Raw genomic sequence first — 26,601 nt, forward strand, 5'->3', positions numbered from 1 at the left:
CAACAGCGGTTCTTTATTCAGAGAGAGTTATCCAGGAACTTCTTGTCAGCAGTTAATTAAAAAGCAGCACGTTTCTAACTTGTTGACTTATTTCTCATTAAGTATACATCTGGGATTGTGTGTTACCCCGATGAGTAAACAGCTGGGACGGTGGGACAGGAAGTGGTGGGAACACCAGACGAGTGCAAGTGAGCTTTTCGGAGAGTTGAGGACTTAATGTACCCTTACACACATTGCTCACTATATCACAATCGCATGACCTTAAACCTAGGATGTCATACTGCCAGATCTTCAACGCAAACTTGTATAACATAAAAAAGCAATCAAATAAATGTGTTGCAGTTAAAGTATCAGTTATGGAGTAGGATACCTGTAAAAGTATATAGAATAAAACCTTTTTTAAGTTAGCTCCACTTTTAGCAGCTGCAACATTTCAATGGTGAACACATTAATGGATCACTAATTATAATCCAGTTATATTTATTATTATGAAATTGGCCATTCTGAATAATGCATTATTTTTGTTTTGGTACTCTAAGAATGTGTGATGCTAATATTATTGCACATTAACGTGTACTACATGTAACAGAGTATTCCTTCACTGTAGTACAACTACTATAAGTAAAAAGAACTCAGTATTTCTTACCATCTTTGCTTACTAGACAGTTAAATCCACATAGCAACTTAAACTGGCTGCTAAACTGCAGCTAGTAAGACGAAGTGGGTAGATGTTAAAGAAGAAGAAAACAAATAACTAAAACAGGAATATTATATTTCAAAATACTAGAAGATAATATAACTTTTCTCAAATCTTCGTTGCACCTCAGGCAGGTTTACAGCGACAACATGCTCTCATATTCCCCACGGTATTTATAACTCGGTCAGCTGACCTTGCACTTGGACCCTTCCACAACACGGGAAGATTATTTAACTACGACATAAACTAATAAACTACTTATACTTCGGTTATATTCCATACCAACCCTATAAACAAGTGTGAAAATCAGTTGTTACTGAGCAGATAAATGTTGTTGTGCACAATATTAACGATATCAGGGTGGAAATGACACAGATGTGGATAAGTAGCTCCCCCGCCTAGCAGATAATGGTACGGTCCTCTGTTGAAATTCCGAGAATTGAGCCCCTGTGTTTCTTAGAACAGGATTCTCAGAACTGGTGATGCACAGAGTTTCGAGGAAACTTTTACAAGGTGACTTTTTTTTCCTTCCTTTTTCTAAGCATTAGGTCAGAAGTGTTGTGAAGTACAAGTTGCTCTTGTGGCTGCTCCTGGGCATGATTATTTTTTCATTATTTATATATTGAAAATGTTGTGATATCTTTAGACAGAAGTGAACTAACAGATTGAATGTATGACTTTGACAGCTGCACTGCTTTTGACTGTTTTAAACGGAAGTGTGACTTGTTTAGGTTGTTTAATGTAGTCACTTAATTACATTAATAGCTGCCGTTACACTTAAAAACAAACAGCAGCCTCGTGACGTGAACCTTTAACTAACACAGCAGTTTGAGTATTTATCCATATTTGAATACATGTATACCTTTTTATAGTTGTGTTTGGTGCAGCATTTGGCAATAGAGGCTGCAAAAGTGTCGCAACAGGACTAGTCGGGCTGGTTTTGTGACGTCTAATTCTTTCTGCGCATTTTCTCATGTCTTGAAACAATCTTTTCATCTCACCGAGTGTTTAATATGCAAAACTGAGGAATTTCCCTTATTAGTTTCCGTCGTGATAACACCATTTGAGACACATAATTAAAGCCGTCCCCTGACTTAACCCCGTTTCTAAACTTGTGCTGGCCTGCTCGGTGGCTCGCTGCCTCGCTGCCGAAAGAAGTTAAACAGCAACAACTAACCACTCCTTGGAATCACAACCTGCCAAAACACACCGTCGCAGTTTAGTTTCTCGCCCTGATAACTCGCGGTTCGTTTGGCGGGAGAAGAGTACATGTATTAGTGGGTTCATGTAGATGAGTTGTACTTATACAGGGGGGACAGGAAACCTCTCTGTGTACTCGCAATCTAATCCGAGCAGTCAGGACGGAATGTGCTCAACGTCAAACACGTTTACAACCCACAGGCTGCCAGCACTGCGCTGCGACATGCGGGAGAACCGCAGAGTACACATGAGGACACCGTTATCAAACTGGTTATCCTAAAAAGAAGTCCGCCATTAAGCTATACTTTGTTTTATTATTATTTCTGTCAGTATTTTACGTCGCTTCGAAATGATAAAGTCACTGTTTTTTTTCGCAAATCCATTGCGTATTTGTTCTTGTTTCTAATTAAAATATTAAGTGAAACTCCCTTCGACTTTTCTCTCTACAATGGCGCCTCTCTTTGATGAGGCGCTGTCAGGACACTTGTTAGCTTCAAAGCTTGTTTTGATGTCAGTCCTTGAAGGCATCTGGCTGATGTTGCACACGAATAAGCCAGAGGTGATGACACATGATAAAAGCGGTTATTATTATATTGATATTTTGTTCATTCGTGTATAATTGACGCTTTATTACAAAAACAGATTTTGGTGAGGCTAATTTGTGGTTATTAACATTCTTTACTCAGTGTAGCAGAATATGCAAAGTGAACGTTTTTGTATTGTTAGTCTATTATGTTAAAGAAACTTGACATTCAAAATGTTACTGACATATATTTCAAGTCCAAACATGAAACATATATTTCAAGTCCAAAATAATTACTTACAATGGCTAATTTTAGAATACAAAATAGTATTGTATTCTAATTATTGTTGCATCAATGTCTTCATAACTTTAATGTTGCAGCTTAAATACTCTGTGTAGGCTATATTGTGAAATTCACTAATAGATCATCATTTGTTGATCATATGTTGTGGTATTCATCTGAATAATTAATGTATGGAGTAAAAAGTACAATATCTGCCTAGAATTGCAGCTGAGTAGAATAATAAAGTAGCGGGAATTTAAAATACTCAAGTAGAGTACCAGTAACTAAAACATGTACTTAAGTACAGTACTTGAGTAAAAGTACTTAGTTACTGTGCACTGACTGTTCTGTGAGGAAATACTGAAGGCTGGGGTTTACTATGATATTGACATTTCTTACACATTTGAAATGGCTCAGCACGCCATCTACTGTTTGAAGTCAGTACTGAAGGCCAAAGCTGACCGAGTGACAATAAACAAAACCACACAACGTTTTAACATTTCAGAATAAGAAGCAATGGGTAAATTACACTTTAAGTAAAATTACTTTTGTCTGAGAATCTGCTTGAGTGATTTTGAGTGATTGAGTGAGGTGCCAATGTAACCGCATTGTTATTCATCTACCCAGAACACTTTCAGCAACTCACTCTCAGTTTATGATTTTCGCCCTCCATCAGATTTCGACAGCATGGCCATGACTGCTGATGGCTGCATTCAATTCACACGCCATTCGGGTGACGTCCTGCTCAACTTCAACCGCCTCCGCAGCCGCAACATCCTGACTGATGTCGCCATACAGGTGGACGGACAGCATTTTCACGCTCACAAGGCCATCTTGGTAGCCTGCAGGTATGCACTATCAGATCTGACACAGACAGCATGAGTACCTATGGACTGTACTCAATAAAGGGCTTTTTCTTGGAGCTTATGTTTTAATTGAGTCGATCACAAGGTGTGTTTCCTTCCACCTGCCTTTATGTTAAATGTGTGATGTATTTGAAGAACTGCTGCTCCTGACACCGCCGCCACACCATCTAATTTCACAACTTGAATGACACTGAACCACCTTTTCTTTTATTATCTTACAGTGGCTTCTTTTACTCTGTCTTCATGGACCCCAAGAATGCCAACCTAAGTGCCATAGACTTGGACCCCAAAGTGGACGCCAAGGGTTTCTCCATCCTGCTGGACTTCATGTACACGTCCTGTCTGGACCTGAAGGACAGTCTGGTCCAGGCCACCATGAGCACAGCCATCTACCTCCAGATGGAGCACGTGGCCGACACCTGCCTCAGGTTCATCCAGTCCAGGTACATGAGTCAAAGAATGTGGCACACTGCAATATCTCCGTAAATGAACGAGTTGGAGTTACTTTTCTAGCGGCGAAACAAATAAACAAAACTGAAGATGTAACCAAAAAAAGTGAGCGAATCTTACGCAGGGGAATTTATCCAATGTCCAGGCAACAAAGTTGTTTTGTAAAAGTATTACCGACAATGACATATTGGTGCACCAATCCCACCACCACCTGTCTCCAATTATTTTTATCTCCAGGGTCCAAATCACACGGGGCCCAAAACCGCCTTCAAAATAAAAGCATAAAGAATTACTTTACTTAACTAAAATAATAATACATTTAGAATAAAGAAAAACAGCAAGAAAATAAATGTTTAACTATTAATACTATAAATCAATGTATCGCTCCAACACGTACTTTGTTGTTGTTTCAGCAGCCATCAGATTGAGGAGGCCGAGATCTGCTCGTCACATCTGTCCGAGGACATCCTTGCTTTGAGGACGTTTGAAGACAACGAGCCAAACTTCAGAAACATCCTCCCGTCCCCGCTCCAGGACTGCAAGGGCTACACCCCCAATGTGTTCAGGGGCATCAACACCTCCGGTTCCTATCACGTCTACGGCGACTCCCAGCTTCCTTCTACGAAGCTTGAAGGCCCCCACCAGCTCAGCGACGTTCCCAGAGGAGAAAGATGCTCGCAGGTGACTCACAGCGATTCCACCACCATGCTCTCCCACCCCAGTTTCCCCACCAATATTACCCAGAGGTCCATATCCCCCATGGAGGAAAACGGCTGCCCAAGATTGTCCCATGGTTTTAGTAAAGGTGTGATCTGCAGCCCTCAAAGCCCCCTCCGATCCGACTGCCAGCCAAACTCGCCGACCGAGTCCAACAGCAGCAGGAACGCAGCGCTGAGCCTAAGACAGTCCTCAGAATGCTCCAATGACACCAAGGCCCGCAACTGGAAGAAGTACAAGCTGATCGTTATGAACCAAACTCCAGACGAAAACGATAAGGAGAGCCGGGAAGGCGGCGCTGAAGCTACACCCATGTCCCCGACGCTGAGCCCCTGCAGGAGCGCTGCAGCAGGCGAGGCGCAGGGGGAGGAGGCGGCGGCCGGCGAGCACAGAGAAGAGATCCACACGGCTCAGAGCGTGGAGAGTTGCAGCAGCAGCACCTGTAGCAGCATCAGGTACAACACTGAAAATAAGAAGATGATATGGTGTTTTTTCTGTGGTAGCAAATAACTTATTTGAACTCTGAGGTTGTATTTCTACCCGCAGCTACCGCAGATGCTCCTCCTGTGGTTGTGACAGCCCGCAGTGCCTGGATATCGGCCACCTTTCTCCGGACTCTTACAGCAGAGAGGACACCACCAAACTACACTCAGAGTATTCCTCCTCCGGCTGCGGTAGGTGGCCGTCAACACTACTACTACTACTTCAAAACAAAACCATGGAGGTGTGCTAAAATCTCATTGTTTTTATTGCTTCTTTGTGCAGAAAGCAACATCTACTTCTGCAACGGGTGTGACTGTAAGTTCACGGAGGAGGACTCCCTGAAAGAACACATGGCCCAGGTGCACAGTGACAAGCCATACAAGTGTGACTGCTGCCAGGCCGCCTTCCGCTACAAGGGGAACCTGGCCAGCCACAAGACTGTTCACACCGGTGAGATTAACATTCTTTTTAAAAGTATTCTGGAGCATCTCTGCGTTAAAAAGCCTTCAAACCACTAGAACTATGTCATATAGCTGTTGTGTTATGCAGAGTTGGGTGTAACTCGTTACAAAGTAACGCGTTACTGTAATAATATTACTTTTGTCGGTAACGGAGTAGTGTAACGCGTTACTTTTATAATTTAGTAATCGCACTACAGTTACTAACATTGCCCCGACACGTGTTACTTCGTTTATAAAATAATCACACTCACTGACAGACTAGAGGGGTTTCCGCCGCAGGTTTATATACATGTAGGCCTATGTAATCTGCGCGACTTGCGAGACCACATCTCCACGTGCAGTGCTGCATAAACATGGCTGAGTCTTCTCATCTGTAAACTCCCTCAACGGGGCCGCTCGCTCTCTTTTGTTGATCGCCCTCTCACGGGTGAACAGTTCAATGTCCCGCTTCATTGTAGGAATTCTGCCATGTCTCTACCACTTTAGTTTGACCATCTCTGTTACTAAGTTATGGAATACTAAATACATAAGTAATTAGATACCTTACCGTTATGTGCTCATAAAGAATGATAAGAATAATGCGTCTTGAACTGGTTTCATTCATTAGTGTATTTACGTTTCACAGACTGTTAGCTTGTTGTGTGGCTGGTAGCCTATTTTAGAGCATATCAAAAGAAAGACACGTGTTATGTCTTTCTTAATGCAATAGTAATTGGGGGTGCAAGTGGAGTCTCGCAGAGGCAAAACTGTGGCGCGCACACTGTAGGTGCGCCGCAGTCTGCGTGATCTGCCTGTAGGGAGGGGCGGGCCGGCCCTGCGAGTAAAGTAACGAGTAAAGTAACGAGTAAAGTAACGAGTTACTTTATGTAGAGAGTAACGAAGTAGTGTAATATATTACTTTTTTTTTAAAAAGTAATATGTAATATGTTACTTTTTTTTAGTAACGACCCCATCTCTGGTGTTATGTCATTATTTTATCCCAATCTCCATCTTTGTTATTGTTTTGATTGAGGGACCCCTAGTGGCAGGACATGACATTTTGTGCCTTTAAAGTCACTTTAAGTTGACCTTACATGTGTGACTGTTATATTCATCGTTCATCATGTACTTCCAGGTGCAAAGCCTTACCACTGCAACATCTGCGGCGCTCAGTTCAACCGGCCAGCAAATCTCAAGACACACACCCGCATCCACTCTGGAGAAAAGCCATACAAGTGCGAGACATGCGGCTCCAGATTTGTCCAGGTGAAGAAAACAAAGGAATCTAATGACTTTAGAATCAACTTGAAACAAATCAAAAGATACTTGCAACTCGAAATGGGCTCTAAGACCAATAGCTTTTAAAAATATATATTTTGGGCCAGTTTCTTTTATCAGAGAGATAGATTTCTTAAATAGGGAAAATAGAGGGGATAAGAAACAACAAATGGATTCAAACACGCAGGTTAAAGATACACAGGGAGAAGCATTAAGATCTGTATATATACTATGCTATAGTGTGTAAATGTGTTTGAATGTATGTGAGTATATCCCAGGAAGAATAGCCAATGCTAATGGGAATCCTAAGAAAGACTTCATGTTTAAAGTATATATATTTGTTCCCACAGGTGGCCCATCTCCGCGCCCACGTCTTAATCCACACCGGAGAGAAGCCTTACCCCTGTGAGATCTGTGGAACTCACTTCCGCCACCTGCAAACGCTCAAGAGCCACATGCGCATTCACACCGGAGAGAAGCCTTATCATGTAAGCTTCCTCCTTATCCATTGAGCTAAAATGAGAGTAATCCCTTCCCCCCGTGTGCCTATCATTAGTATTAAATCCTGAGTGGTAATCCTGCAGAGCACCTGTAGCTGTAGGGGATGAATCTGCCTTTTTAAAGCGGGCACATAATGCATTTCGAGGTTTTTTCTTTGAAGTGTGCTCTATCAGCTTTTGTGCGTGTAAATGGTCTGCAAAGGCAGACCATTCCAGAGGGAGTTTCTCTCCCACACACTCCCCCCCCCCCCCCCCCCCCCTGAAACGCCTCCATTGGACTTGTTTGTTTAGTTCCGTAACATACTGACATCACAATGTTACACTCTCACTTCTATCGGCTAGTGCTGAGACATATTGTACGTGATAGGCTAAGGGGCGTGACATCTCTAAGCAGTTGGCCAATCACAACATAGCCGGCCAGCTAACCAATCAGAGCAGACTGGGCTCTGGTTTCAGACAGAGGGTGAAAAGAGGTGCTGCAGCACAGGCAGTATGAGACAAAGAAAGAGCTTTAGAACATTAAAGCATGGAGACATGTAGAGACACTACATGCTGATGTGAAGCTGACAATGAGCATGAAAGAACCCTTTAAAACGTACAAATGTTCTCTTTTTTTTCTCAGTGTGAAAAATGCGACCTTCACTTCAGACACAAGAGTCAGCTGAGGCTTCACCTGCGGCAGAAGCACGGTGCCGTCACCAACACCAAGGCTCAGTACCGCAGGACCCCCAGCAACATCCTCACGGGCCTGGTGAACTCCTGCTGAGAACCCCCCCCTTCCCCTGTCATTTCCCTTTCTCTTTTGCATCGGCCGCGGTGCTGTACAAATATATTTTTTCAAACAGAAACATAGATATGATATATGTTTGCCCTTTATGCATTTGTAAATGATGCACATTTCCGTTTGGTATTTCAAAGATTGTAGAAGTTGATGCTTTCCATGTGAATGTCTTAACAGAATGTACGTTTTGAATGTGAATTTTAAGCAGCATTGAAGGACGGTCCTGTCGTTCGGACTGAGATATCACTGTTACAGTTTTGCTTTCATAACGGTATGAATTTGCCCAGTAATGTGATCACACTTTCGCAATTTGTTTTTATGTAAATAAGATAATATATATTTTCAGATTGCCATCTGCTGGCAGAGTACGAATATATTTACGTTACATGTGTTGCTTAAACAAGAGCTTTTTATTTTTACCGTTTGGTAGTTTGTGGTACGTATTTTATTTTCATGTTTCATCAAAAAAATGCTATGTACATATTTTTCAATCATTTCTAGCCTGTTGGTATTTTGCACGTGCTCATGACATAATGCTGTAATTCATATATTTTCATACTTTTCTTTCAAATATTTCTACTTAAGCTCTTGACATGTTGAAATTGTTTGTTAAACTCTGCACTTGCTATTTATACTTTTTCTTCGCTGTATTCAATTACATTTTGGTGCTGCAATGATTCAGCTGGATCATTCAAGTGTGATGTGTCTTACCGTGTGTATTACAGTGCACTCGTACAAAGGAGTGTATTAAAGTGCCTTACATTCACGCTTCTCTATTCGCTACCGTCACAGTCTAACTACTAATGTGTTATAACGCTGACCATATGGAAGCCCTGGTCGTTATTAACTGCTGTTGGTATGCATTGCCCTGTTGTCATGTGTACGCATGGCTGGTACTCTTTGTTTTGAAAGCTGATTATGTGTTGAGTGTAGCTCTTATGATGCAGAAGCACCAGGCCTCAAGCTAAAAAAAACGCTCAGGAATATTAGTAATATGTAAGCAAATGTCTTTGTAACTGCAGATGATATATATATATGATACATGAAAATAAAAATGTATTATGTAGCCCGTGTTCATTGTTTTCAAGTAAATGTAACGGATTTTTCAAGTAGACTTGTGTTTTCACTCTTATACAAAACACAAGTCTCATAAATAGAACAACTACTTGCGAGCACCTTGTTGTTTAATTGATTCTCTTCTTTGTATGTGTGGATACTCGAATATATACGGAAGACAAAAGATGACAAGAATAAATAAACTCTTGCAAAAACAAATTATGAATTAATAAAATACTGAAAAAGTCAAAAGAATAAAAATGTAGACTTAAAATATAAAAATATACATTTAAAGGTGAGGTAGGTAATTTCGGAGAAACCAGCTCACCACGGCTTCCACAGATGACATTTTTTGTATGTATTTATTGTCAAAGCATTTCATATATTCATTGCTATCGGGATGTTAAGAGCATTCCATGGAATATAACAAAAAGTGTTTCTGAAACAAATTACATACCCCACCTTTAATTAACGATTTTTTTATTATGTAGGCCTATATATAGCCTAGTATATATTAATAGTGTATATGTTAAATGTTCTATATTCTGTCAAAAATATTTCTTCATTTTAGAAATGAATTTCCTTATTTATTTATCCTGTTAAACTTCAACTGACTGAAAATAACTTTGAAATATCTGTTCAAATTATTTAGTGATGTCCAGCGCCTCCTGGTGGCTGATTAGGATGAAAGCCACAGCCTGCATGGGTTTTTTTAACTTCTAGAATCGTCTTAAAATGTTTACTTTAGCATCAAAGTGAAATACACAAAACCTACATAAAGAAAGTTCATCATATTGTGTATATAATGTATAAAATAATAATAATAATGTATATAATGTAGATGAGTTTAGAAAAACAAAGAGAAAAAAGTCATTGTTTTTACTTTTCAGTTTTTTTTTATCTTCATATTTTATTAATGATCTCATGGGATGAAGCTCATCAGGGCCTTCTGTTAGAGGTCTAATATTCATGAAGAGTGAGCCATCTACCAAAAACCATGTAGCAGGTCTCTTCTGGCACAAAGGCAACTGCTCCTGTAGCCCTGTCCATTAAAAACAATGTTTTATGCATTTGATATGGAAGCTATGTGATGTTCTTACACAAATCCCTGTATGAGACCAAACTATTTGGTCTGAAGCATTATGGCTGCCTCAGATGACATGATCCTCTGACGACATAGGTGATATAATACCAGACTACTAGAAGTGTGTTTGATTGACCGGAAAGTGTCCAGCTAAGCTAACCATACATTTTGTTCCTATGCGAAGGCCTCAGACTACGAGCTGTGACCTCTTCTGATCGCTAGGAGCTGCTTAGCAACTCAAATGTCATTCATACCGATACATATTGTACACACATTCACAAAACAACACTGCAGCACTTTACAAAAGAGATGTAAAACAAAGGAAAAAAATGTAACCAAAGGTCAAAAGTAATATGAATTGACATAACTTATTATAGTGTACTTGATACAAAGAAATCTTAAGAAGTAAATGAATGTTGTTGGCAGCTGGGGAGACTCAACCCTCTTTGTCTAGGACGGCTTTCACATCAGCAAACACCTGAAAGAGAAAAGCAGAGGAGTTTACACAAACAACTCTGATCAAAAGCATTCTATTTTTCTTGATTAAAAAACAATAATTCTGATAGCTTGCTAGTTTTGATAATGATCGGTTTTGTAACGGTTACGGGGTTGCTGTTGAATATATTATTCTCATTATTGGATTACATTTATATAATGTTTTCTTTTTAAAAAGACCTCAAGGTGACTGATTTGTTGGACCAACTGTCCAAAACACACACGTTTTTTTATTTGACAAAAATACCCAAACAATTCAATACTATAAAAGATACATTATATTAATGATTAAAATAAACAGCAATCAATAAAGTTACAAAAACAGTAGCAGATTCATGTTATGCAGATTGGTTTTTCATTCACACCTTGTGGAAACACTTCCTCATGGCAGTATATTTGAGTCTCAATATAGCCAAATTAACATTTAAAAAAGTTGTGTTAGAGCCAGTATTTTTGTTTATAAAAAGGGCCACCTAATCGTGACGTCTGTAGTCAAGGATGTATAAAGGACTACATTTACCTCCTCTAAAGAGACAGAGATGGGAAGTCTGTCGGAAAGGCGCCTTCGAGGCACATTTTTTCTTAATTAGTTCAGTTTTGCCTCTTTTGTCTGATTTGTTTTGACTATTGTAAAGGCCTGTTTTCTTTGTTTACTGTATGAAAAGTTTGTTATTTTATTTACAGCAAAAGCATATCACAATATCATTTGACACTTTAGGCACTTTCACACCGGAGTACTTTTCCCAGGAATATTTCCGTTCACACCAAAAAGATCTGGAACTAGAACTTTTTTTTGCGAACCTTTTCACCCCTTTTTAGTCCTTGCTAGAGAGCACGGACTTTCCTCGGGAGGAAAAGGTTCCAATTTCTGATTGGCTGGGCGAATTGCAAACCACGGCCCGTAAAACTTTTGTGAAGCCGCCATTGTATTTGCTGGCATTAGCCCCGCGCACCAACGGAGAGAGACTAACTTATGGCAACACAAAATAAAACATGGGAGCGGTGGAGATGAGGAGGTGTCGGCGTTCTGACGATTTACTCGGAAGGCTGCTGGGACTCCCAGCAGCTTCTACCGAAGCCAGTCCCCAACTCCGGGGACTTCCGGCCGGGGACTTCGGGCGGCAGTATACGCCGTGAAGTGGTTTGCGGCCTGCCAGTAAACTCAAAGCAGAAGAAGAAGAAGTGACGTCAGGGGCTTCATTTGACTAATCTCCCTCAGGGACTTATTCCGGTGTGAACGCGATTTACTAGATAGTTCTGGAACTAAAGATTTCCGGGGAACTAAGTTCCAGGAACTATTCCTGGGAAAAGTACTTCACTAAAATCCTTCACAATAATGTTGAAGCCAATGTGGAAATTCCTGTCCACCCTGCCTCATTAAGGAACTGTTTGTCTGGATTGAGAGGTTTGTAAAACCTCCTCCCAGTCTCCAACCCTATTAGGCCATAAGGTGAACCCTGTTATCGTTTCATCCCGCTCCACAGAAGTGGAACTACACAATCTTTAGTTCATAAAAAAGAACGAGTCATGCTTATCCACCAAAAAAAAGTTCGTCGCTAAAATTCCTGTCAATTCTTCTAGGCACGTAATTATTGGCTGAACTAGTCCCTTCGAAGCGTAATAATATCTTGGTCAAAAGTAGTGCCACGGTCCGTCACGTGATCGTGCTACACCAATTGGGTAGCTGCATATACCGGTATCAACAAACAGATTTGGAAAAAATGGCGACCGCCATGGTTTCATCGAGTAGCGGGGACGAGGAAAACGCACCAGAAAGTCTCAAAACGTCAAAATTATCAACACACAAACATTGTTACATGCATATTACGTCTGTGAAGCACGAAAAGGTTGATTATTTTACCAATACAAGATGGAATACGTACAGGACAAGCTTACAACGGTGGCATTGATTTTGAAGTTACAAATACAATATTATCATATTACAATAATAATAATAATAATATAATATATATATCTATAATAATAATCTATATATATCTATAATAATAATCTATATCTATAATAATAATCTATATATCTATAATAATAATCTATAATAATAATAATGCAATTCATCAAATTATTATATGATGAATGAGTAAATAAATGAATCAATGGTCATTGGTATAAGTACTGCATTGTATTGATCTAAATTACTTAACGTAACAAGTTAACCTTCTTGGACGCAGCTATGTATGAAATCAAGTCATGTTTATTGTAAGAGTGCATTTAACGTGTACAGGGTAACAATAACAACAGACAGACAAAAAGTCCTCAGTCTAATGGAATAATCCACGAGCTCAGCCAATGAACCTAGCGATGCGAACATGGTAGTCCAGGAATGTTGTTGTAGCTGGAGTTGGCTGATAAACGCTGCTAGCCAATGTTGATTCGATGGTCAACTCTGTTCCCAGATAGTAAAACCTCTCACAAATACCGCGTATATAACGCAAATACCTCGGACTTAGTGATGTATTAAGACATATGACAAAACATGACATAAAACAAGCATACAGCACTGTTTAGAATCCATTTGGTCTGGTTTAGCGTAACCATGTAGGCGGCCATCTTTCACTTCTGTTGAAAATATGCAGCTACCCAATTGGTGTAGCACGATCACGTGACAAACCGTGGCACTACTTTTGACCAAGATATTATTACGCTTTGAAGGGACTAGTTCAGCCAATAATTATGTGCCTAGAAGAATTGACAGGAATTTTAGCGACAAACTTTTCTTTGGTGGATAAGCATGACTCGTTCTTTTTTATGAACTAAAGATTATGTAGTTCCACTTCTGTGGAGCGGGATTTATTTTCTAAAGGACTTTTCGAGGTTCACCTTGCGGCCTATATACTATATTTCAGGAATGTTAAGGTGGTGGTTAAAAAAGGCAATACCCTTTACTCACCTCATCCACACAGCGAGAGGCGTCTATAGTGCGCACCTTGCCGCTTTCCTCATACAGATCAATGATTGGTCGTGTAGACTGCAGGTAGGTCTGGATTCTGCAAGAAGAAGAAGAAGACTGGTTATTGGGGTCAGACGACACAGGGGACTCAAAGGAGACAAATTAGGTCAAAAACACATGCAGATATCAAGCTAAACAGGTCAGACAAACCCATACGATCAGATTTGCTTGTTGTACGTTGCTACAGACGGAAATATTCAATCAGTGGATAAAAGGCAGCAGGACATACTTCTTGGGTTCAGTGCCGTTTAACTGTTTTACCTTTTCTCCAAGCTTTCTCTGTTGTCATCACTGCGTCCACTGCTCTTCCCTCTTTCTAAACACCTGTCGATGCAAACCTGAGGGAAAAAGATATATAGATGGTGTGCTCATTTGAAAAGGTCTCTATTTGTGTTTAAAAACAGCTGGAAGAGTTATAGCTTCCTGGTTTTCATGACGCACCTCATTGCCGCAGTCAAAGAAAAGAACAAATTTGACATCTGCTTTGCCTTCCATGACCTTTTTCCAGCCCTGAAGGTTGTCCCCGTTGCGGGGGAAACCGTCTATGAGGAAGCGGAACTTTTTCTCGTCTTCCTGCATGGTCTCTTCCATTGCCTGCAGAAACGGAAGAAAGATTAGAGCCCTAATATCAATGTTTTGATAGAGCTGATTTTTCAAATGAAGCCAGATGTTAATAAAGACATGCAGATTCTACTTAATGTTTTTTTTCTGTAGAAGTCAATGAAAAACTCTTGTTTCATGTTGCTGACAAACTTAAAGATCCCATCATATGTTTTTCTGGTTATCACCCGTCCCCTTGTGTGTTATGAAGGTTTTTCTGCATGTAAACGGTCTGCAGAGTCAAACCCTCAAAGTACTCCCTGTAGCGAGTAAAACTCTAACACAGAAAAGACCTGTCTGTGCTGCCCCAGAACGCCTCGTTGGACATTTCTCTTTTTCCATTTTATTCTTCCGGGGCCTATTGAAGTCACTACGTCCAAATGGACCAATCCGCACACACACTCACTCAGCCTGAGCTCCGCACACACACTCACTCAGCCTGAGCTCCTCACACACACTCACTCAGCCTGAGCTCCGCACACACACTCACTCAGCCTGAGCTCCTCACACACACTCACTCAGCCTGAGCTCCGCACACTCACTCACTCAGCCTGAGCTCCTCACACACACTCACTCAGCCTGAGCTCCGCACACTCACTCACTCAGCCTGAGCTCCGCACACACACACTCACTCAGCCTGAGCTCCGCACACACACTCACTCAGCCTGAGCTCCGCACACACACTCACTCAGCCTGAGCTCCGCACACTCACTCACTCAGCCTGAGCTCCGCACACACACACTCACTCAGCCTGAGCTCCGCACACACACTCACTCAGCCTGAGCTCCGCACACTCACTCAGCCTGAGCTCCGCACACACACTCACTCAGCCTGAGCTCCTCACACACACTCACTCAGCCTGAGCTCCGCACACACACTCACTCAGCCTGAGCTCCGCACACTCACTCACTCAGCCTGAGCTCCGCACACACACACTCACTCAGCCTGAGCTCCGCACACACACTCACTCAGCCTGAGCTCCGCACACACACTCACTCAGCCTGAGCTCCGCACACACACTCACTCAGCCTGAGCTCCTCACACACACTCACTCAGCCTGAGCTCCGCACACACACTCACTCAGCCTGAGCTCCGCACACTCACTCACTCAGCCTGAGCTCCTCACACACACTCACTCAGCCTGAGCTCCTCACACACACTCACTCAGCCTGAGCTCCGCACACACACACTCACTCAGCCTGAGCTCCGCACACTCACTCACTCAGCCTGAGCTCCTCACACACACTCACTCAGCCTGAGCTCCTCACACACACTCACTCAGCCTGAGCTCCGCACACACACTCACTCAGCCTGAGCTCCTCACACACACTCACTCAGCCTGAGCTCCGCACACACACTCACTCAGCCTGAGCTCCGCACACACACTCACTCAGCCTGAGCTCCGCACACACACTCACTCAGCCTGAGCTCCGCACACACACTCACTCAGCCTGAGCTCCTCACACACACTCACTCAGCCTGAGCTCCGCACACACACTCACTCAGCCTGAGCTCCGCACACACACTCACTCAGCCTGAGCTCCTCACAACACACTCACTCAGCCTGAGCTCCTCACACACACTCACTCAGCCTGAGCTCCGCACACACACTCACTCAGCCTGAGCTCCTCACACACACTCACTCAGCCTGAGCTCCTCACACACACTCACTCAGCCTGAGCTCCGCACACACACTCACTCAGCCTGAGCTCCTCACACACACTCACTCAGCCTGAGCTCCGCACACACACACTCACTCAGCCTGAGCTCAGACCCCACACAGCAACCGGGAAATGACACCAGTAACCCAGCTCACACTGTCCGCTCTTCGCAGCAGCGAGCCGCGCAACGTCCCGCCAACACGGCAGCCAGACCCCACGCAGCATTCTCATCTGTTTGTCATTACTGGTATTTCCTGGTTGCTAACAAACGTAACACAGAAACACTGATGTTCCGCTGTACGGTGGTGGACTCATCAGAACAGAGTGGGCGAGCTGACCAATCAGAGCACAGTGGGCTCACAGGGGGGAGTGAATACACATACTATACAGAGATGCTGTCTGAGAAACCAATGTGAGTTTGGAACATTGAACAATGTAAATCTATTCTAGTAGACCTCAACAATGGAACTATGATCAGTAGAAATGGCCATGACATGGGACCTTTAATAAAGAAAGCGTACAGTTTCACAATGTAATGATCCGTCGATTGAAACTTAACAGTTGAGGTTTAGCACTTTATAGCGTACAGGAGGACTTTATTATTTATTTGAATAAAAAAATATATGAAATGTTATTTTTTCTTTGAAATGTCTGAAATAGTCCAATAATAAAAACATTTATTCCATTTTTGTATGTTTTTGTGAACTGATATAAAACAATTGTGATAATATCGTGGCAGAATTTGTGATGTAAGCAAATATTGTGTTGCTGTCCAAAGGATCAATACGATATAATATTGTTCTTATATCATAATAATATTGGACGGTGACGAAACTTCAGATACACATCCTTACTCACACTGCCGGTGTGATTATTTATATTAGCGTCAAATAGTTTCAGGAAAATCATTGGCAATGATCCATATTCATCTCAGAAATTGTATAAGATTGGACACCCGATCATTTTATCAACTGATTATAGGTTTTAATTTAAGAGGCAAATGTTTGTTTTGGTGCATCTACTTCATAAAAGTAGCAACAATATCCATTGTTACTACTTGTTTACTGCAGCATGGTCATGAATAAAAGGGACTGGCCCCAGGCAGACACACAATCCTGTCCTTTGCTAGGCAAACACAAACCTGATTGATATGTTCCTGTTTTTACATGTAACCCTGTATTTGGTGCATACCTTCTTGAGTAAGTTGATGGTGATCTCCACAGGGACAATTTTGCCCTCCTTAATGTAGTTGGAAATGAGCTGTCCAGACTCCGACCCCTCTCGAGCCCGCTCCGCCCGCAGCAAGTCCCCCGCAGACAAGTGGGTGTAGTTGAAGCTCTGAGATACACAAAAAAAAAATTATTTTAAAAGTTGATGACAATTATATATATATATATATATATATATATATATATATATATTAATATATTAATATTTAGGGATAACCATTGGGAACAGTTTCCAAATTGTCTGAACCCATTGGAATCGTATGCCACAGAGGTAATGCAATCATATGAAGAAATACAACTTTTGTATTGGCTATGCAACTCCTAAAAGTGAAATTGAACATTGTTTTAGCAATTTCAGGACAGGTAATGCTACCCATATGAACTCTTAACAAATACCGGGGAAGATAATCAAAATATCTAATATTTACACTGTATGATAAGATTCCTTTAATGGGTGCCGGCATGTTTTGTTTCTGACAGATACGTCTTCATTATGAACAAACAAATGTTCAATAAGGAGTCATAAAGGAGAGGAACAAGTGCAAAGCGAAGCCTCATTTATGAAGAAAGATGATAATATCAGTCAAATCATTATTTTGTATCATGTTTAAATGTTATTAGGGAGACATTCTACCATGTGTTCAGAGTCTGAGATAATAAAAACAACTTGTTTGATGCTGAAGAAATGTGTCGGTTAACTTTTTTTTCTCCACATGGAAAATGGACCAGGAATCAATAAAAGAATCAGAACGATAAGCAGAATCAATGATGGCATTTGTATCAAATCCTATCAGTTCCAATTCTATCGAAACAAAGCACTCCGAAACCAGTGATCAAGAGAACATTTCTGGAGAGGAGAAAGCAACAGTTGGTCAGACAGTATAATTCTAACTTTTGAGAAGCCAGCCTAAGGAGAGGCTTACGTGTTCTCCATCTTTGTACACGCTTGAAAGATGTCTATGCATAGCTGCCAGACAGGCCTGCTTATGGCAGCGCCCAGAAACATGTACGTGTACCATCCTTGTAAAACACATTTTTTTGAGTTTTGACCATTTTAAGTCTTTTAAAAGTATGTGTTTTTTTATAAATGTGTACATGGACTGCCCGCCCCCCCCCCCCCCCCTAGGGGAATTCATCCACAAAAAACAAACTGGACGCTGCACTAGGTCAGAAACCAGAGGAGACTGTGAAGTCTCTTTCCCTCCTCACCTCATACCTGAAAGACCGTACCTACAGGGTGACTTGGAGAGGGTCTGAGTCCGACCCTTGTCAATTAACTACAGGGGTCCCTCAGGGCTCTGTTCTTGGTCCCCTCCTCTTCTCCCTGTACACAAACTCGCTCGGATCAGTCATTAGCCATGGTTTTTCATACCACTGCTACGCTGACGACACCCAATTAATTCTGTCCTTTCCCCGCTCAGAGACCCAGGTCGTCGCACGCATCTCTGCTTGTCTAGCTGACATCTCTCAGTGGATGTCTGCTCACCACCTCAAGCTCAACCTTGACAAGACTGAGCTGCTCTTCCTCCCGGGAAAAGATTGTCCCACTCTTGACCTAACAATCAACATCGGCACCTCAGTTGTTTCCCCGACTCAGACTGCAAGGAATCTGGGTGTGACCCTAGATAACAACCTGTCCTTCACTGCAAACATCGCTGCTACAACCCGTTGCTGCAGATACACGCTTTACAACATCAGGAAGATACGTCCCCAGCTGACACAGAAAGCGACTCAGGTTCTGGTCCAGGCTCTCGTCATCTCACGCCTAGACTACTGCAACTCCCTCCTGGCTGGTCTACCTGCATGTGCCATCCGACCTCTGCAGCTCATCCAGAATGCAGCGGCTCGTCTGGTCTTCAACCTTCCTAAATTCTCCCACACCACTCCGCTCCTCCGCTCCCTTCACTGGCTTCCGGTAACTGCTAGAATCCACTTCAAGACACTGGTACTTGCTTACCATGCTGCGAATGGATCTGGCCCTTCCTACATCCAGGACATGGTTAAACCGTACACCCCAGCGCGTACACTACGCTCTGCATCAGCCAAACGACTCGTTGCGCCCTCGCTGCGAGGGGGACCCAAGTTCCCATCGGCAAAAACACGTGGGTTTGCTGTCCTGGCTCCAAGATGGTGGAATGAGCTCCCCATTGACATCAGGACGGCAGAAAGCTTGCACATCTTCCGGCGCAAACTGAAAACTCATCTCTTTCGACTCCACTTCGAGCGTTAGAACTATTAACGAAGCACTTTTATACTAATAAAGGACTGGATTACCTAAAGCCAGTTGAGTAGCACTTGAAATGTTTGGCTCTATGAAACCTGATGTACTTATATGATTCTGTTTTCTTCAAGGTTGTGTCTTCCTGGTCGAATGTACTTATTGTAAGTCGCTTTGGATAAAAGCGTCAGCTAAATGCAATGTAATGTAAAGTCCATCGCAGACGGACCACTTTTGGACAAAATGTCCTCTAATTAAAGGCAGCTCTTTGTGGAATAGCCTCCCAACTGAGATACGGGATTGTCCCACTCTCAATAGCTTTAAAGGTCAACTCAAAGAATGGTTGAGAAACAAACAGACGTGCAATCAGCGCTAAATGCACTTTAACACAGGGGTATCTCCTCTCGCACTTTATGTAGCACTTTAATCTCATCTTGCACTTTATATACCATCGCTGCTACATTGTACTGCCATGTGGTAAATGCGTGTATGCTGCTCTTGCTGCATATTATGTATTTATTTTTGCTATGTATATAAATGTCATGTTCTTGTATGTTGTATGTAAGCAGGGACTACGGATGGAAATTAGCTCAAAGCAAAAATCCGGCTCATTTACACTTGTAAGCATTATTTTTGTTTTAAAGTGTTCATCAATGTGCTCTGTCCCGATTCAAATAAACGAGTAAATGAAAGTCTCTCAAAAGCGCCCTCTTAGTCAAACATGAAATAATCAACATTGGCTTCCAGCAGAGCTGTAGCTTCATAAACCTTCAAGAGTTCAGACAAATATCAAAGCTGCAGCATCAAGTAGGGACTTTGATGTGAAGTGTCATGTATGGGTACTTTAGCAACAACTTCTTAAATGTAAACTCCAAATGCAGGTGTTTTATGTGTAAGTATGACTCATCATGTTTAACAGCTGTTTGGGGTGATCACCAAAAATCTCTCAGCCAGTGAATGGGCCTACGTGCCCATCTCTTTCTGTTTGATCAAAGTCAATGGTGGAGAGACCAAGCCCTCTTCAGACTCACATTGACCATTACATAACCTTTACTACATACAAAGTCAAAGATAGTGTTAGAACACAATGTCAATAGGGTGTGTCCTGCTGGCTTCATTTGCACTCTGTGTGACGCTAACTAGCCGACATTTAGCTAATTAATTCAGGCGTTTGACCACACAATATTAAACAGAGGGCTAAAAGCCTAAACCCCATTTAATTATAATAATGCCTTGACTAAGGTGTCAAAAATGAATGCTGAGGATATTCAGAATAGTTTAAAGATAATACAATGTTAATTTCTAGCACCACAGGCTGAAATATGAGCACATACAAATTAGGCTAACTAGCTAGCTGCTAAAACAGGTTCATTTTAGAGGACAACCGGAAGTCATTTAAATGTAGACAGTACCTTATAGAAAAGGGCGCTATTAAAGTCATAACCATCCTAAAACTGTACTAAATATCATTTGTATGACGGCATAAACATGAAAGTCGTTATTTTCATTGTCTTTTTTTCTCGCCATCAGTCGTACCTCCACGATTTTGGAGCACTGGGTCCCTTTGCCAGCTCCAGGCCCCCCCAGAACGAACACAACCTGCGGCTTCATCATCAGCGACACCCGGTACAACAAGCTCGGCACCCTCTGGAATACTTTAGCGAACAAACCGCCGATCATAAACCAGCAACAGGATAATAAGCCGAGCTAGTGCCGGGTGAATGTGTGTCCGTGTCCGTGGTAGGAAGTCGAGGAGCAGCAGAATGACACTGCTTCCGCTGTTTATTCCATCGACCAATGAGGATGCAGATAGGAGTGATGCAGGCGTGTAGCCCCGCCCCCTGCACTTGTTATTTTTTTCTTCAATGCAGAGGTCGGGTGACGCCCCTCCCCTGCCTCCCTAGCATCAGCACCTCCACACGAAAGAAGACGGCTGGGAAAGGATGCTCTCCGCGCCGCGAGGCTCACTTTCAGCTCGAGGACACTTCACGATGAGACGACACACAGAGAAACGCTCGAGCAGCAGGGTATAGTCACCGCTTTCTCCACGCTCATGCTGCCTCGCTGCCTCCATTCATGATGCACCATTCATGCATCCACAAGAATGGAAGCACTTTGCGAGGAAAACATTAAAATAACCGGTTGTCTTGCTTTTATAAGACGCATCCTCGCGCGGCTTCTTTTCATGTAGGTCAAGGTGATGAAGAGCCCAATTTTGTCTTTTGAGGGTGCCGCTCGAATGTAGGGCTAATAATACAGGAATAAGCCAAGCAAACAAAAGACATCCAGCCCCCCTCCTCTGACGCACCTGGCTGCCCTGTCGCCACTTGACATGACAGCGCAGAGCCGGGAGCAGAGCAGCAGGATCAAGGGGCACCGACGTGCAGCCGGACGTGTGGACTCGACAAGGAGGGGAGCCTCCGGACGCACGGCGGAGACGCAGCAGCAGCCCAGGGGAGGCCGGATTGCAGTTCCCGGGGACGAGCGCCAAGGGCAGTGCGGCAGTCAGCAGGCAGACCGGGGGGAGGAGGCTGCGGAGATCTGTGATACTTCCCCCCCAGGCCCCACTGCGCTCTCACCTCCATATAATCCTGAGCACATCATGCTGGAGGCTTTTATGTTAGATGAGTGCTGACTGTGATACTCCCCATCATTTCTCTCCACCCTTTTCCCAACTAATGATGTGCAATTAAAAGATCTGCTCTCCAGGCAAGGGTGGACCCCGGAGGGGACTGATGTGCATACTGGCCAGGTATCATCTGCTCCCTTCTTCTCTGGTTTTGCTCATTTTGCTTGTCGCCTGCAGTATGGGCTGTATTCAGAGCATCGCATGCAAGCCCCGCATCAGACGGGAGAACATTGTGGTGTACGAGGTTTCAGCCTCCATCGACCAGTGTCCCACCATCATCGAGGAGAACTCACCGATTGTGCTCCGCTACAAGACGCCTTACTTCAGGGCCTCGGCAGGGGTTGTGATGCCTCCAGTGCCCCGCAATGAGACCTGGGTGGTGGGCTGGATCCAGGCTTGTACCCAGATGGAGTTCTACAACACCTATGGGGATATTGGCATGTAAGTATGGCATCAACTTTTTACCACTGAAGGACTTTTTGTGTGTGCACACCTCCTTTACACGACCCTGCACCTGCCCAAGGAGAGCACCCTCTCACTTTGTCCTCTCCTGTCCCCTCCACAGGTCCAGCTGGGAGCTACCAGAGCTGCGAGAGGGTCGGGTGAAGGCCATCAGCGACTCTGACGGTGTCAGCTACCCCTGGTACGGCAACACCACCGAGACAGTCACCCTGACCGGACCCACGTCCAAACCGTCCCGCCTGACGGTCAGCATGAACGACAACTTCTACCCCAGTGTGACCTGGGCGGTGCCCATCAGCAACAGCAACACGCCCATGCTGACCCACATCACCAGGGACCAGAGCTTCATCACCTGGCTGGTGGCCATGAACTCCGTCACCAAGGTAGGGGAAAATACACAGAGCAGCAAAGTATGGAGATGTTTGCTTGCTTTGAACTGACCGTAATGTAGTTATCTCTTCCTGCACTTTTATTTTCTGGTGTAAAGTTACAAAGTACGTCACCTTTGGCTTCAACTCTGCAGAATAAAGCCTATGCGGTGGATGTGCATCACAATGCTTACAGTATTCATGTTTTGTCTTTGTGGAATAGTTATACTTTTAAGGCTATGAGGAGAAGGTTGTCAGAATAGCTTTACCTAACGTTGGGCAATAAGAGTCAAGCAAGTCCCCAAGGGGACTGAAAACTAATAGTAAAATACTTTTCTGAGAAAGATATACCAAAGCCACAGTAATACATAGTTTATTAGGATGCACTTTGACTACATCTATTAGTAGTAGATGACAAAATAAACAATCAACTTGACCGGCTTCAAAAATACACTCATGTACTTAAAATACACTGTGGCCTGCATACATACAGGAAAACAAACATCATTCTTTCATGCACTGATCTTTTTTTAGAGTTTCGCCTCCATATCATATATTACAGGCTATTATATATATACTAGTGCAAAGAAAATATCTAAAATACACATGTGTGTTTCTTTTTCTTTTTCTGTCAGTATAGTTCTCCTAAATTCACCCTAAGTTATTATTAGTAATTGCCTCATATACATACTTAGCATAACATTTAATTAAACTTGTAATAATTAAAATAATTAGCTTAATAGAAGCAGTATATATTAGCGATTTCGTTCACCCCATTCTTCTGTGTAGCGTTTTGCTAAATGAATGATACAGAAATACAAACTTAAATACATATATTTAAAGTAAGTTTTTCTCAACCACAAACATACACCAAACATTTTTGACAGAAGGGTTTGTTCATGTATCATTTATAGCTACATGTATTTCTTTCACTAATGCCTCATTTGCATTCAAACAATTCAGAAAACTTGGAGTTAAACAAAAATATTGTCTCTTTACCTGTATTCACCTGTAGTGTCTCCCCTTAAGTACAATAAAGTGCAAAAATACTCCATAACAAACAAGTCACACAAGTACAAGTCCTACATTCAACATCGTATAGCTGATATTTCCTCTCCTGTAGTGTCATAGGTGTTTGTGAATGTAAATGGTCTGCAAAGGCTAAAATCAGTGTGGGCTCTAGTTTCAGACAGAAGGTGAAAAGAGGTGCTGCAGCACAGACAGTATGAGAAAAATAAAGAGCTTCTTGAACAGTAGATCATGGAAACATGTCACAGTAGAGGCACACAATACAAATGAAATTGAAAATGACCGTAAAAGGGCCCCTTTAATGTCTTCCCTTGATGTTACGCTGCTCTCTTGCAGGAGCGCATTGTGCTGCAGACGGTGCGGTGGCGGATGCGTGTGGACATTGCCGTGGAGCCCGACATGCCTCTGGGCTCTCGGGCCTCGTTGGTGGGGCGTCCCTACCAGGAGCAGCCGCACATTCTCAACTACCAGGAGCCCATCCCTCCCAACGCACTGGGGAGGCCCAACGCCAACGACGCCCAAGTGCTGATGTGGAGGCCACGGAGAGGGGCGCCACTAGTGGTCATACCGCCAAAATAGGAGCGTGGATTGGTTGCAAAGACAAATTGTTCCCTCTTGCAGAAAAGGTGATGAAGCCTATCACAGAAGAGATTCCCTGATGCCAGCTCTCACTGAAAGATTGAAGTGGACCATGAAAACAAGCCAGAATGGATATGGCACTGTACCGTATCAGAAATGGAAGTCGACTAAAAACTAGTAACAATGGCCCAGATGGCATCAATGGCTTTTTTGGCCCCAGATCAGTTTTGGACTCCTTTAAAGAGTTCTGCCTGCTTTTTAGCCAAGAAGGAACGCTGTTTTTAGACTGCATCCTGCATCCTTATGTAGATCTTATTGCATGAGAGCGTGAGAGAGACACAAAGCTGTCCTTGAGAAGTTTAAGCATTTGTTTTGTACATTGATACCTGAAGACATTTTGATTGAAAGTCAGCCAAAAAAAAGAAAAACACAGACCCTGCGGGCTGGTTAAACCTCTTCAGTGCCAACAAAGGCCTTCAACACACTCAGTTCCAGAGTTACCGGATGTATTCAGAGAATTTAACAGAGACAAAGTATTATATGAGTCTTTTTAGGGTTAAGATTAACACATGCATCGATCAGATTGTATTAAGAGCACCCACCTTGCATAAAAGTCTGGAAGCAAAACCTGCTGGAGTTTTCACTGGAGTTTTTTTTAATACACCATACTTATGCACACACATATTTTCAACTACATCGTGCAGCGGATATTTTATTTATATGGATGACAAACTATATCAGAGTAGACCACATGACATAAGTCATTTCAGCTATGCCTTCAACAAGTGCGGTGTATATGACTTGTAATGGTGCCATACCACAAATGTAAGCATAGCTGGGTATGAGGCCAAATTGTACTCAGACTTAAAGGGAAAGTACACCCCCCACAAGATAGTCCTCACACCTTGTTGTTAGCAGTTTTATGCAGGTCATTTGTTTTCCTACCTTATCACCGCACAAAAGGAAGCATACATCTAATCATGGAGGCTCCTATTAGCTAATCTTTAAATAGCTAACGCTAGAGCCGAGGAAGATGGCATTACAATTTTCATCTTGCTTTCTCTAGCCTCTGTTCAATAGCATTATCAAGATTATTTTTGTGTAGTGATAAAGTAGAAAGAAAAAAGTGACTTCATAAAACTGCTCTCAACAAGGTCTGTGGATTATCTCTATTAACCCGGTCATGTATTCTGGAAATATGTATTATTGTTGATTTTGTCAAATGTAATTATTGGTGTTTTGAGAACCACAAGCGCCAACTAGTTCCATTAAACTGCATTCACATGACTAGTCGTAAAACAGCTCTGCGCTGGCGTTGCCGTTGTGTTTCTAAAGAGAGTCCGGTGCTGCCACACTCAGCTAAAGAGCCACCATCGGTGTCGCACACTGCTCAAACTTGTCACTGAGCAGTCAAAATTCAAATTATATCAATTTTGAATTTGTTACCACTGACCTTTCGACATGCAACCAATCAGATGAAAGCTGTATGTAGGGACCCAAGCTAACAGAGAAGGTTTCCATATAATGAACCGCGCCCGACTGCTTGGTGAGCAAAGAGATGATCCTGTATCATGTGAATGCAGCTTTATACTGGATGAGGCAGTTACTCTATGGTGCACCATCTAAAAAGCACCATCCAACACCTAAATAGTCCAGACTGATAGCACTGCAGGTAAGAGGGGAAATATGTTTTTTATATATTGGGGTGAATTCTCTCTTTAAGGTAGATTGGATGTGGCTCTAATCAGGACATGTTGCACTACTAAGCAACATAAATCTTCCTACGATCAGGGAATCTTAATGTACTCTTAATAGTTTCCTTGAATTAAATCAGACTTCATTTTGAAAATGATTGAATTAGTAACATTCTTTAACCATGGTCCGTATGAAGTCAGCTTCTCCTCATATCGTATTATTTTGCAGTAGGCGGCTGCTGATAATCGCAGATGAATTTCCTGTGTCGTGGTCGGTCCAGTGGCTCGTGCTGAGCTCGGTCCAAAGCTCT

At 42.6% G+C, this 26,601-nt stretch overlaps 3 protein-coding genes across 5 annotated transcripts; 2 read left to right on the forward strand and 1 right to left on the reverse strand.

Moving 5' to 3' along the window:
* Positions 1 to 1,158: 1,158 nt before the first annotated feature.
* LOC117545599 (B-cell lymphoma 6 protein homolog) lies at positions 1,159 to 9,327 on the forward strand. 3 transcript variants are annotated; one of them, XM_034215440.1, is made up of 9 exons: positions 1,159 to 1,210; positions 3,380 to 3,551; positions 3,791 to 4,012; positions 4,433 to 5,191; positions 5,283 to 5,410; positions 5,502 to 5,669; positions 6,795 to 6,925; positions 7,288 to 7,425; positions 8,060 to 9,327. In XM_034215440.1, exons 1-9 carry the CDS (start codon positions 1,180 to 1,182, stop codon positions 8,201 to 8,203), a joined length of 1,893 nt encoding a protein of 630 aa, XP_034071331.1. In that variant the 5' UTR covers positions 1,159 to 1,179; the 3' UTR covers positions 8,204 to 9,327. The 3 variants fall into 3 exon arrangements, with proteins under 3 accessions (XP_034071331.1, XP_034071332.1, XP_034071333.1); XM_034215441.1 differs by having other exon boundaries at positions 4,436 to 5,191; XM_034215442.1 differs by lacking the exon at positions 1,159 to 1,210 and adding an exon at positions 1,248 to 2,456.
* Positions 9,328 to 10,147: 820 nt separating this feature from the next.
* Positions 10,148 to 21,335, reverse strand: cmpk (cytidylate kinase). Its single transcript, XM_034215444.1, has 6 exons — positions 21,066 to 21,335; positions 17,274 to 17,420; positions 14,263 to 14,415; positions 14,083 to 14,159; positions 13,762 to 13,858; positions 10,148 to 10,836 (listed from the first exon to the last, which is right to left on the reverse strand). The coding sequence occupies exons 1-6, from the start codon at positions 21,207 to 21,209 to the stop codon at positions 10,795 to 10,797; spliced, it is 660 nt and encodes a 219-aa protein (XP_034071335.1). The 5' UTR covers positions 21,210 to 21,335; the 3' UTR covers positions 10,148 to 10,794.
* Positions 21,336 to 22,240: 905 nt separating this feature from the next.
* On the forward strand, positions 22,241 to 25,883 carry fam78ba (family with sequence similarity 78 member Ba). Its single transcript, XM_034215443.1, has 3 exons — positions 22,241 to 22,599; positions 22,724 to 23,003; positions 24,354 to 25,883. The coding sequence occupies exons 1-3, from the start codon at positions 22,265 to 22,267 to the stop codon at positions 24,594 to 24,596; spliced, it is 858 nt and encodes a 285-aa protein (XP_034071334.1). The 5' UTR covers positions 22,241 to 22,264; the 3' UTR covers positions 24,597 to 25,883.
* The last annotated feature ends 718 nt before the right edge of the window (positions 25,884 to 26,601 follow it).

This window comes from Gymnodraco acuticeps, unplaced genomic scaffold (genome assembly GCF_902827175.1).
Source record: "Gymnodraco acuticeps unplaced genomic scaffold, fGymAcu1.1, whole genome shotgun sequence".
NCBI lineage: Eukaryota > Metazoa > Chordata > Actinopteri > Perciformes > Bathydraconidae > Gymnodraco > Gymnodraco acuticeps.